At 41.3% G+C, this 13,407-nt stretch overlaps 1 protein-coding gene across 1 annotated transcript; it reads right to left on the reverse strand.

Annotated features, from left to right (window-relative positions):
* Window positions 1-4,185: 4,185 nt before the first annotated feature.
* Olfr411 (olfactory receptor 411) lies at window positions 4,186-5,234 on the reverse strand. Its single transcript, NM_146709.2, has one exon. The coding sequence runs from the start codon at window positions 5,142-5,144 to the stop codon at window positions 4,197-4,199; it is 948 nt and encodes a 315-aa protein (NP_666920.2). The 5' UTR covers window positions 5,145-5,234; the 3' UTR covers window positions 4,186-4,196.
* Window positions 5,235-13,407: the final 8,173 nt, after the last annotated feature.

Consider the following 13,407-nt stretch of genomic DNA (forward strand, 5'->3'; position numbering starts at 1 on the left):
TTAATTCTTAATGATGATTCTATAAGAATTCCTAAAATTATATCAGTATTTATTAAGTTCTTTTATAGAGAAACTGCTATTAGGTCCATTCTGATAGTCAATACTACAATGATAACTCTGCCAGTCTTTGGTGTCATGAGTTAGTTGCTTCTGAGATAGTAAGCAGGAATTATACTACTCAGAGCACATGCCAAAAAGTTGTAAAACCATTAACCAAAGGTCATAAAAGGGAACTAACAATTTATTACAGGTGCTAGGACAGAAGATAAAATGTTGACCAGGTTTATCTGTTCAAAACTTCACTATTAACTTAGTTACAGTTTTTAATTCTCCATGAACTGTGGAGAACATCATCAACAGGTGATGAATGCTTAGCCAGATAGTTACTCCTAACGGATATGCATGTAAACATTCTCTGTTGTAAACTTCTTATTCAATTTGTAATTTGAATTTATGTGTGAACTTGTGATGAACTTTTCCCATGTGATCATGTATTCTGAAAGGTATAAGTGTTGAGGGCAAAGAGAGGAGAGCAATCTCCTTGACCCACTTTTCTTAGCAATTCTCCTCATCCCCCTCTTCTTAGCACTCCTTATCCCACTTATCCCCTTTTTCTTAGACCCTTTATCCCCTTTTCCTTAGAAACCTCTTTTCTTTTTTTCTTAGAGGTCTTTCATAGAGAGCTTTTTACAACGTATAAGTAAGCGCTAAAATCACTTTTCAAAGTGTCCCTTTTTCTTCCTGCAACTTCAACTAGCAGGCTGAAAGTTAGAGCCATGCTATTCCTTCAGAGATAGAACAAAGGCTACATTGCTTAATCTTCCTCTCTGTTAGACTACAGGTGTTAATCGCCTAAGCCAGAAGCTTTTGACCCTCAAGATTAGAGAAAAAAAAGTCTTTAGGACTTTTTAAAATTTGTCATCAACATTCAGTACAGTTGGAGAGCTGGAACATCCTGAGACCATCAGTCTTTAAAGCCACACCTGAGTAGACTCTGTGTCTCATTTCAACCTACTCCAGGTGGGAAGACCCCAGAAGGTAGGGATTTTCTGGGTGACTGTATATTATTGGCTGTGCCTGGGGTTCTGGAAATGCTTCGTTTGCATGAAAAGGGATTCCAGGTGGCTTGCTAAATGTGTCCTAATAAGGAGAGAGGAAGTTTAACCTGAAACCTAGCTACCAGGCTATGTGACCACATCGGAGTCAGCAGAGGTGGGGGGTTATAATGCTTATGTGAGCTAGGACATGCAAGCATAGAGCAGGGAGGAAGCACTCCCATGCCTGCTGGTCTCAGGGTGAGCTTTTGGGGGGTTAGACATGTCTCAACCTCACTCTTGCTTTGGACCTACTTCCCCAGTCATGACTGCACAACTATAATGGAACTCTGAACAAAAGTTACCACCCCTCATTAAAGAAGCATCTCTTTGCAGCAGACTGAGACTATTACAGAAAAATACGACTAGTCAAAATACAGAACCATTTATTTTTGGGTTCACAGTCCTGATGGATACATCTACAACACAACTCCTGAGTCTCAGGAGTCATCACAGAATAGGGGGTGAAAATATTTTAAGAGCCAGAGGACCAGGAAATCTACAGTGAGATTGTGTCTCCTAGAAATAATAGGAAAGTTACATCCATGGTACCTCAGCAATATGACTGCCTAGGTAAGACCTGAGCAATGATAATACCAATAGACATGCTATCGTGGAAGAGGAAATGTCACAGGGCCCCACGCTCCAGACAAAGAAACTAAGAGATGCTGGCAAAGGGAGAATATGTTTTGCATAAGAATGAATCCCCTAACTGGTTGTCCAATATCAAGTGGTAAGCCCTGAAATGTTTCATATACATACAAGTGATACCTAATGGACACAGCAGGTTGTATTCATGTATTTATGCATTTATGTATTCATAGAAGCTATGAATTTGAGAGGGAAGAGGCAGAAAGAGCATTAGATGGAGAAAAGGGAAGGGTTGAAATAATGTAATTATAATTTAATTACAATTTTTTTAAAAGTCACTAGGCTGCACAAGAGCTTCTGACAACCAGAGCCCCCAGTAAGTCCAGGATGGATCAGGCCTAAATGACAGCCACAGCAATAGAAATTGTTCATAACTTTTTGACAGCTCTTCCTTGATTTGCTGGATATTATTAGATATTTAGTCAATTAAGACCCATCTGCTTTAATTAAAAATTAAAAACTGTTAATCCTTTATTGATGATAAAGTATCTCTGCTTTGTGTTCTTTTCTGCCTTTGGATTCCTTTCTTGGAGGATGGTGGAACAAGGACCAGAATGGAAGTCAGAAATGATCTTCACCCATCAGCTGTTTCATTATCTGTAGGGTCCTGATGTTTACAGAGCTATACAAGTATGTTCAGGAGGAAACCAGTCCAGGGATTTTCACCCTGTCATTCCAGGATATGTAGTGGAAAATGGAATTGGCCAGTATATCCTTCAAGTGTTCATGGAAAGTTGGAGGGCTCAGGATCTTTAACTTGCCTGTGTGCAGTATTTATGGGGTGTGGGAAGTATGCACATGAGGTGCAAAGTCCAGGAACTCCATACATGTTCAGGCCAGATGGTCATGGGGTGGTGGAAGCGTGAGTGGGAGCACAGGGTCTTCAGATCTCAAACCTGCCTGTGTAGGGTGGTCAAGGGGCTCTTGGGGGAGAGAAGTGAGTGCAAAAGGTAGGTAGGCTGGAACCTCTAACCTATCTGGAATTGGTGTTTGTAGAACCAGGGAAATGTTACAAGTGATTTTTTAGTAATTATGACACAATGCCCATAAGCTTATAAAAATATATTTGAAAACATAAAATATAAAACTTGCAGTTAGTGGAAGATGGAAAAACAAATAAAAGTAAAAGAAAGAATAGCATATTGGGAGACTGGGATTGCTTGCAGAATATACAACAGAGTTTCTTCAAATCAATGTGAAAATTATTAATAGTCTATATAAATGATAGAAGAGGAATACAAAAAGATGAATCCCAACAAAGTAGCACCAATGGGTTACATTACCAAGCTCAGTCTGCCATACAAAATATTGTCCTGAGTGGCTTAAGCAGAAGAAATGCATTTTGCTACAGTTCTAGAGACACAAATTCCAAGATCCAGCTGCTCCCATAGTCAGGATCTGATAAAGTGTCTTCTCTTGACTGGCAGACACCTTTCTACTGCATCTCTGCATGCTAGAGAGCAAGGGTGGGAGGGGTTCTGAGTCTCATAAGGCTGCCTTATTGGATTAGGACCCCAACACCCTTTTTTAACCTTGATCTCTTACACCTTTTGGGAGGGAGGCTGAAAATTCAATTTTTTTTATTTTTGAGAATTTCATACATATATACAATTATTTTAATCATGTCTACCTCCATCACCCCCACTGGATTTGCCATGGATTCCTGCCCCAACATGTCTGCCTCCTAGGTTCACGTCCTCTTTTCCTTTGTAAAGAGATATACCACTGTGTCTAATTAGTGTTGCCCATAAGTACATGGTTGTATTGTAATCCACTGGGGCATGTTTACTTTCTAATTAACATATCTCTAGATAAGTCACATTGTGGATGGAAGGGTCTGGGATTCTATAGATGAGTTGTGAAGGAATCATGATTTAACTCATATCATGAAAATTAAATATTTGATGATATAACCAAACATAGGTGAACCTCCAAAACTGCATCTCAAGATAACAATTTTTATATTATAATGATTTTTAATTATTTGCAGTTAAGCATTAAAAGAGTTTATTTATAACAGCCATTGTTACCAAACATTTGGAGATCAGTTTTGCTTATCATTGGAATAATAAAATAGTGTAAAATTTGTATAGAGTAAAAGAAATATATATATATATATAATATAAATTTTTATTTCCTTCAGCTTGGGACTTGTGTTTATCATAACTTATAGAAAGATTTGAATAATAAAACAATAGAATAATAAAACAAATCTCTAAAGAAAAATCTTGATATTGAATGCATTGTGGTTTTGTTTTGGTTTTGGTTTGGTTTTATTTTTATTTTTATTTTTCTTGAGACAGGGCCTCTTGCAGCCCAGGTTGGCCTCAGAGTTGATGTCAAAGAGAAGATTGAATTTCTTATCCTCTTGCTTCCACTGTCAAGTGCTGGATTACACATGTATACCAGCACACCCAGTTTATACTGTGTTTTCTTCCCTCCTGTTCACCCTCATGCCAAGTCTCGCTTTCCTGTGAGTACCCTCCTCAGGGCACCCTGCACATCAGGGTTCCTAAGGCTGTAGATAAGTGGGTTCAGCATGGGACTGATGACAGTGTTGAGGATGCCAATGCCCTTGTCCTTGTCTGAAGCCTCCACTGACCCCAGCCGCATGTAGCTGAAGACCCCTGTCCCATAGAAGATGCCTACCACAGTGAGGTGAGAGCTGCAGGTGGAGAAGGCTTTCTTCCTGCCCTCTGAAGATTGGATTCTCAAAACTGCAGCTGCCACATGGATGTAAGAGGTGACAATGAGAATCACAGGTGCACCAGCCATGAGGACACCCAGACCAAAGAGCAGCAGCTCATTGAGCTGGGTACTGGAGCAGGACAGCTGGAAGAGCTGAGGCAGGTCACAATAGAAGTGATTGATCACATTGGGGCCGCAGAAGTTAAGTGTGGATATGGCCACAGTGTGGGTCAGTGCATTGCTGAAGGCACAAGCCCAGGACGTGGCCACCAAGATCCTCTGGACGGTGTGGTTCATTCGGGTGCTGTAAGTGAGGGGCCGGCAGATGGCCAGGAATCGGTCATAAGCCATGGCTGTCAATAGGAAGCAGTCAACTCCAGCCAGCTGATGAAAGAAGAAGAGCTGTGTGAGGCAGGCTCCATAGGGAACTGTGCGCTTGTGGGACAAGAGACGACCCAACATTGATGGGACAGTGACACTGATGCAGCCGACATCCAACATGGACAGATTCCCCAGAAAGAAGTACATGGGGGTGTGGAGTTTGGGTTCCACAAATACAGCTGCCAGGATGCTTAGGTTGCCCCCAACTGTGAGCAAGTAGGCGAAGAGGAAGACTACAAAGATGACTGGCTGCAGCCCTGCTGTCTCTACCAAGCCCAGAAGAATGAACTCTGTAACTGCTGTTCCATTGCTCTCAAACTTGGACTCCATGAATTCCTGTTATAAGACATTTCAGAGTAGAAACAATCTCTCTTTACTGTAATTAATTAATAAACAATACACTGGTCCACCTCCATATGCTAAGCCTGAGGGTAAACTTCTGTGTATGCTGGGGATGTTTGCTCTCCTCTAGCCCTTACTGGCTCCAGTTCTGCTTTTAGCTGGACTCTTCACCTGTCAGTTGCTTGATGGTACCATTGCCTTAGACATTTCTCCCCACACCATGAGAGGTAGTTAATGGATAAAGAAAATGTTGTATATACATGCAATGGAAAAAATAAAACAAAGCAGAAATTGCCAACAGTAAAACTGTCTAAGTAAAACTCAAGAGAGAAACAAACGCATAGGAAACTCAGCATTGGGAGAAAAATCAGTGAAGTAGGTAAATGTCGTTAAAGTTGGCCATGGTGACACACGAGACTGACAATCAGCCTAGGCAACACAGTGAGGGGGAAAGACAAAGGGAGAGGGACAGACAGGAAGGGAGAGAGACAAGGAGAAGGATTATACAAAACTCAAGTTTTTCTAAATCAATAATCAACTATGAAATCTAAATGTCTTGACTTGTAATATATGCCACAATTTGATATAAATCAAGAAATAGCAGCCCACAAATAAAATTTTGCCTAAAACATGTATACCGACACCTAGAAAAAATGAATAGTACAAAAATGTCCCTCAGTTCCACCAACACATAGGAAGTGGGAGCTTTGAGATTTATATCCCTATACTTTTCTTTTAATCCCAAATGAGCTATAAGGAGTCATATTCGTCCTATGGTCACAATGTATTATATACTCATGTGTTTTATATGTGTACATACACACACGTGCGCACACATTCATGTGCTAGTTCCTCAGGCTCAGAGGCCCCTCATGGCAGAGTGACTGACTGCCCCTCTTCTCTTCCCTGTCACAGGCTTGAGGTGCTGTTCTTCAGAAGATTCAAGTTTCAGATTCCTACAAGAATTTTTCAATGTTCTATGACGTGACAAAATAGCATTTATTCCATTCCCTGTTTTTGTAAAATCCACTAATAACAAAACAACCTGCTGGTTTCCCGGTTCCCATCGGCATGGATCTGTTTGGGTTCTGCAGTGTGAGGTATGGCCTGCTTTACATGGTGTGTGTGCTTAAGCAGACGAGCACTGTCAGAACATTTATCTTCTATCTATCAAGACAATTCCTTCCTTTGACATCACTCTTGTGATTATTTTGTTTCCTGCAGCTGTCAACTTATTTGTTTTTCTCGTTTTTATTAGTTCTTAGAGGACCTCATAGAATGCATTTTGATGATAGTCACCTCTATTCCCACTCCTCCCAGATCTGTCCCTCCTTCCCTGTTCAACTTTGTTTCCTCCTGTTTTGTTTTGTTTTGTTTTGTTTTGAGCTATCTAGTACTGTTTATGCTGCCTGTATGCTCTTGGATATACAGCCTCCACTGGGGGATATGCCTGTCAGAAGCCATGTCCATGCAAATTTAATTTCTAATCATCTATGTCTTCATTAAAATTACCCTTGATATTCTTACATAATTTTTATTACGACGACGATGATGATGATGATGATGATGATGATGATGATGATGATGATGATGAAGTTCCCTTGCCAATTTCTTGGCACCATGCCTGAGGCTTTTTAGGTGGATACTGGGAATCAAACTCAGTCCCTTATGTGTGTTTAGCAAGCCCTGTACTGACTGAGCCATCTACCAATCTCTGTATTCATCAAATACCTGGTTTTCTATCTTGAAAATTTGAACTTCTTAGGTGTGTTTTTGTATGACTGCTAACCTCCAAATCTCCAGGACACCATCAGAGGAAAGATTTGTATGAGGAATGTAGCAATGTGTCCACTGGTCAGACCAGTCAAGATGGCTCTTCTAGACAGGCATCTAAGAGGACCACCCTAAGTCTAGGCATTACACACATACAGAGGAATGAAACTGGGTCCCTATTCCTCACTATGAGTGGAAAAAGAGCTAAAAATGCACCAAAAGACCCAAAGAAAAGATATGAAACTTCTAGGAGACAACAGGAGAAACACTGCAAGACAGCAATATTGGCAAGGTGGTTTTTGGATAAGCCCCCCATGCCCCAAGCACATGCACAGCCAAGTGGGATTATGTTCAGATCAGAAGCTGCAACATGGTAAGAGAAATGGGACATATAAGGAACTTGGAAGATTCAATAGCAAACACCCAAGTCCTCTAGTCTACTTCCTTTCTATTAGGAGTTATACCTTTAAGTTCAGATTTCACATTGAGGACTACTAACTGCTTCACAACAAGCCAATCCTGTGAAAGAGTCTGAATAGCAATCCTCAAAAGAAGACACACACATGGCCAATGTTAGTTATGTCTTAACCTAAAAAGCTTTAAAAGGCACAAAATGTCCAGCTATTCATGCAACAGATACAGAGAACTATTCTTATAAAAAACTAACATGGCACTTTGGACATTTTCTTCTGGAGGTTATTGGAGATGGAGGGTGATGAAACATGAGTTGCCTCATGCATTTAAGAGGGACACCAGCATTGGCTCAAACTTCCAGAGGTCTACTTCATATTCTACCACTGACAGAGTTCTGATGTTGTGAATGTTGCTGAACCATCATACAAGGAGGCTGTGGGGCTAAATTAATTCTGAACCTTTCCTGATGTATAACTGTGTGCTCAACACAGTACAAATGACAGAGGGCAATGTTTTTAAAAAATAACCACTTAATTTTTAAACAAATAAGAATTATCATTATTTCTTTGTGTGTGTGTGTGTACACACATAGGTCCATGCATGTGTGCATGGCATATGTGCTATGGTGTTATGTGCATAGGTCAGGGGATGACTTGAGGGAGTCAGTTCTCTCATTCTACCATGTGGGATCTTGGAGATTGAACTCATGTCATTGAATATGTCAACAAGTGTGTATACCTTCTGGACCATCTTTCTGGCCCATGGAGTGCAATCTTAGTGACATATAGCTAAAAATTGTTCCATTTCTTTTGCCAAGGGAAATGTTGGCTGTTAGTATGATGCCTGTCTATACATGCTTTGCAATGTCTCCAATTAGAAGTTTCCCTTACAGCCATCCTTTTTTTTTTTTTTTTTTTTTACAGTTCTCTCTGGAGCAGGTCTGACTCTATCTACCACACTGATCCAGCAGACCCTGTGGCCACCTCTCCTCTCCTAGCCAGCAATTGGCCTCCTAATGCTGCAATCCTTTAACAAATACAGTTCTTCAGGTTGTGGTGACCTCCAAACATAAAATTATTATGTTGCTATTTCATACCCGTAACTTTGCTGCTTTCATAAATCATAATGTAAATATCTGATACACAAAGTGTCTGATATGTGAGCCCAAAGGGGACATGATCCATAGATTGAGAACTACTGTGCTAGACACTGAAGACACACCCTAACTATACAGTTAATTTTCTATATACAACTTAGTTAAAGCAGCAGATATGGGCACAGGGATCCTTGGCAGAGTGCCAATCAAAATCCAAAATGAAGGGTCCACAATATAGTGACTATGTGTCTGCTGTGTCTGTGAGTAAGGTAGGGTAACACAATTTGCTAACTCTTACATTGTCTAAAATCCCCTTAAATCAATGGTCACATTCACTGGGTCATCTTGTGGATCCTAACCATAGACCTAGAAGTTATTCCATATGTGTCACAAGAATTGGCATACTAATGGGAGTAAGATAACTCCAAGGCATATCAAAAAACCAAAGCATAAAGTACCTCCTGCTTGCTCTCTGCAATACAGTCTAACTAAAATTACAAAGTGCTCTTTTGTTTCTTCTATCCACAACTGTTTCATCTAGAATGATTTCTTATTCCTAACTCTAAACTTTTTTGAATGAAAATACACATCCCCTATGGGGGTCACCCTGCTTTCCACTGCTTCCCGCTAACCTACTCTAGCATCTTTGTCTCTGCCACCCTCTTGTATGGCCACTTCTCTGTAGGACACAGCTGTGTTCCTTCATGGCTTATGGGAGGGAAGACATTCAGCTGTCTTAGCTTCATATTCTCAATACCTAGTTTATATGCAGTAGATTTTCAGTATTTCCAAAATAAATGCTGAATGAACTTTAGAACTAAAGCCACGAGACCAACATGACTTCAGTGAGAAGGGACACTGGACTGGGCTGAAGGGGCTGAGGAGGTCTCTTGGCTGAGCCAGAAACTATGCAAAATGAGAAAGTGATGTGTTTATAGGAAGTACAAGCTTGAGTGAAAGGCACAGATGCACTGCTGTGGGATTTTTTAATCTTTGTTTCTATGAGATGTTTCTAAGGACTCATTAGGAAGAATTCAAACAACTGACTTATTCACGCATGATTTTTTTTCCCAAACAGCCCCCCAAAATTTGTCAATTAGGAGGGCAAGGCCCTATGAATAAATAAGGCCAAACCAGAAGAGTGAAGCTCACAGAGAATCCCATGACCTCTGTTCTGTGCAGGTGGAACTTACTTGTCATTCCCAAGATTCTGGGATGAGCTAGGTCTGTACATCCAAGAGGTTGGTCTCACACAAGGCTACTGTAGTGATCTTGGCAGGAAAGTCCTCCTGCCATTCTCATGCATCCAGCCTGAGATGCAGGCCTTCTTAAATTGAGCCTTAAGGACTCTCTGATGTCCCAACCAAACTCTAAGGGTCTGATGGAGAGTCTCAGTCAGGCCCTCTGATGAAGTCAAGATGGCTGGGTCCAGGCAGAAAGGCTGGATTCTCTGAATGTGCTCATCCCCCATTAGAAACAATAAGTAAGCAGGTTTCACCCAGGGAATCTGCCAGATGACAGAAGGGCCCTGGCAAGGGTGACTACCCACCCCTGCCCAGCTTTTTGTTTCATTCAATGGGTTATCTAAACAAGACTTGAATCCTCTGAAATAAGATTCTTTCTCATTTGGTAGCAGCTCCAGTGACTTCTCAAGGAGCAAAAGGGAGCTCCCAGGAGTACTCACTTACCTGTTGCAAGTCCTGAGCTAGGTAAGGCTTCTCTGGAAGAGAAAGGAGAGAGGGAGGCACTGTACAGGCCCTAGTCCCAGGGAGCAAGGCGGGGTCATACATGAGGAAAGAAGTAAAATGGAGATGAGATCATCCCACTGTGGGGCTCCATCCACCATAGCATCACTCTCTAGGGACCTCAGAAATTAGCCCTCCCAGGAAGGAAGAGTTTAGGGAGCTGCAATCCAAAAAGTAACCCATGTTTTTAATGAACCAAATAATAATGCTTTGTGACATTTAACTATTGAAGAAAAAAAAAAGTCCTCACACCCCATCCCCTGTTCTACCTCTCATTAATTCCATGAGAGTAACGAGGGAGTTTAGCAACCCCGTTTTTCTTTATTTTTAAAGATTTATTTATTTATTTTATGTATATGAGTACACCATTGCTCTCTTAAGACACACCAGAAGAGGGCATCAGATTCTATTACAGATGGTTGTGAGCCACCATGTGGTCACTGGGAATTGAACTCAGGACCTCTGGAAGAACAGTTGGTGCTCTTAACTGTTGAGCCATCTCTCCAGCCCAGCAATCCCGTTTTTCACATGAGGATTATGAAGTCTAGTGTATTCATTCTCTCCAGTCACTGTGGAACTAAGGACGATGCCTAAGTGAGTTGTTCTATGCTGTCTCTGAGAATCCTAAGCAGAGAAAACCAGGTCCCAGGTGGAATGACCTAGCAATGGGAAGGGGGCACAAGAAAAAGAGACAAAAGGAAGATGCTTTCTCGAGACTCACATGCCTAATGAGTGCCACATGAAGGTAGCATCTTTCCCCCTCAGGATGCTGTTAGCAGGGTCCTAGGGTGCATGGAAGGGTCTCATGAGGGGAAGGCAGTAGAAGACCTGAGCTGTTAGGATGGTCCAACCCAGAAATGCCACTGCACACTGATTTTCCAGGGCCTTATAAGCTGAAGGTCCCAATGATGAGATTAATACAGATGGGATGGGATCTTAGTCCAGCCCCCCCCCCCACCTAAGTGCACCTCGGCTAAACAGGACTTTCCTATCATGGTAGAGGATGTGCCTTCCTTGGGCACAGGACCTTTCTTCCCTTTTCATGATTTCTAGGGCAGCCTGGTATGGGATGAAAAGCAGCCAGACCCGCTGATCTTCTCAATGAAAATAGAGTACCATTTCATCTACCCAGGGTTGACCTGAAAATCAAATTAAACATACACAAAGTGCATACTAAGGAATCAACAAATACTATGAATGATAAAATAACAAAAACCGATTGTTATTTTGCTGATGTATCTTAATCTTCATAAAAGCTCCTTTTTAAATCTTGTTTATTAGATATTTTCTTTATTTATATTTCAAATGCATAAAAGCTCTTTCATGTAGCCTCAGTATTTGCCCAACTACAGGGAAGGAAACAGGCTCAGAGGAGCTTTACTGGTTTGCCCAGTGTTGATGCAGCAGAGCAGGGACTCAAATTTCCAAATCAAGTTTTGACAGTTTTTCTTCTCTTCTTCCAACTGCTGAGAAACACAATTTTGTCCATTTTACCTACCCTCCGTGATTCTGTTTCTACCTTCAAGACTGAGGTTTGTGTCGGCTCTATCACATGCAGTCCTGGATCTCTCCATCTGTATGATGTTAGCCAGTGGGAAGGGGTGAGAGGCCACATACTCACCGTCAGATATTTGTAGTTCATCTTGTGCAAGTGTTCAGTGTCTGCCTCATTAGGGATAGGGTGCATGGAGCCTGGCACCCACAAGCAAGGCATGCTAATTCCAGTGTCAGGAATTCTATCTAAAAGCTACCATCACCTACACAGTAGCATTCTTAGTACTTGACTGTTCTGCCCATCACAACATATCTTAGAAGAAAACATGTCATATTTGATTAAAATTAGAGAAACGAATCCAAACATCAAATCAGAAGGCCTAGAAATACTCTGTGTAAACTTGATATATACCATGCATCCATCTAGAGAATGATGTATTCAGGGGTAGGAAAATGGGCAGGCCTTTCAGTAAACAGTGCTGTAAGAATCCAAGATCTATAGAGGAAAAACAAACAAACAAAAACAATGACTTCCTTGTCATATACTCAAAAATGGAAAAATGTTTTCAGTTTCAGGTACTGAGATACTTATATTAAAAAATGAAAGTGCAAAAATATTAAGACAGGTGTGGCAGTGCCTATAGGTCCAGCACTCGGAGGTGGAAGTAGGATGATCAGGAATTTAAGGTCATCCTCAGCTATATACTGAGTCTAAGGCCAACCTATGCTACATAGACCTTTTCTAAAACAAAACATGCCTAGCAAAAATTTAAATATATTCTGTAAAATAAAGTTATGATCTTTTGCAAGGTTACTATTTAAACTTACTTTATCAGCATACGCTTTGTGACTCTCTCTTTGCACAATTTTTGTCCCTGTTTCTGTTCCTATTGTCCCTGTTTTTCTTCTCTCCTTGATCTCCCTAATACTAAAGACTTTTTGCACTACGTTCATGACTTCAGACCTGACTTCCTCCAACTTTTGTAACATCTTTTGAGTATCAGAGGCTGACTGCATCACAAAGGCTATGTTCATAGATTGCTAGTTTTCTAGGGCCCCCAGATTAATCATGATATATTCTTACTCAGCATTGAGGGGTCACTCCAAGAAACCAGCACAGGATTCCTCACTTCCTTGGAGAACTTCAGAGACCTTAGAGAGATTAATTGGCTTTCCAGTGGTTCTCATTCTAGTCAGGAAGGCATGACAGTGGGCATCTAGAGGTTCATTAGTGTTGGGATCCCAATTAGGTTGAGTAGAAGGAAGGGTTTGCTTATCTGTCTCCTCCATGGTTGCCGGAAGAACAGATAGGCAAACTCAGACAGAGAGACTCACTGCTGGACCAGAGTCTACACCAGCTGCCAGAACTCCAGTCCCCAACTCAGGCAGAAACTACTTGCTGGACTAGAGACCACATTGGCTGCCAGAACCCCAATAGAAGACCCACACACAGACCTCTTCCACTGTCTTCATGACCCCCACTATCTACAATCACCACTCCCCTCTTAATCACTGTGCCCCACCACAAACTCGGTTAGAGCCCCACTGTTGGGCCAAGGTCACACTAGCTGCCAGAGGTCTAGCACTCAACTCAGACAGAGACTCCTTGCTGGACCAGAGGTTATGCTGTCTGACAGAAATCCAAGCCACAAAGACCAAACTGGAAACAAGAACCAAGGAACAAAACATATATAACAAATATAAACTCAGAAATCAGGACCTAGACATA

The sequence above is a fragment of the Mus musculus genome, chromosome 11, assembly GCF_000001635.26.
Source record: "Mus musculus strain C57BL/6J chromosome 11, GRCm38.p6 C57BL/6J".
NCBI classification, from domain to species: domain Eukaryota; kingdom Metazoa; phylum Chordata; class Mammalia; order Rodentia; family Muridae; genus Mus; species Mus musculus.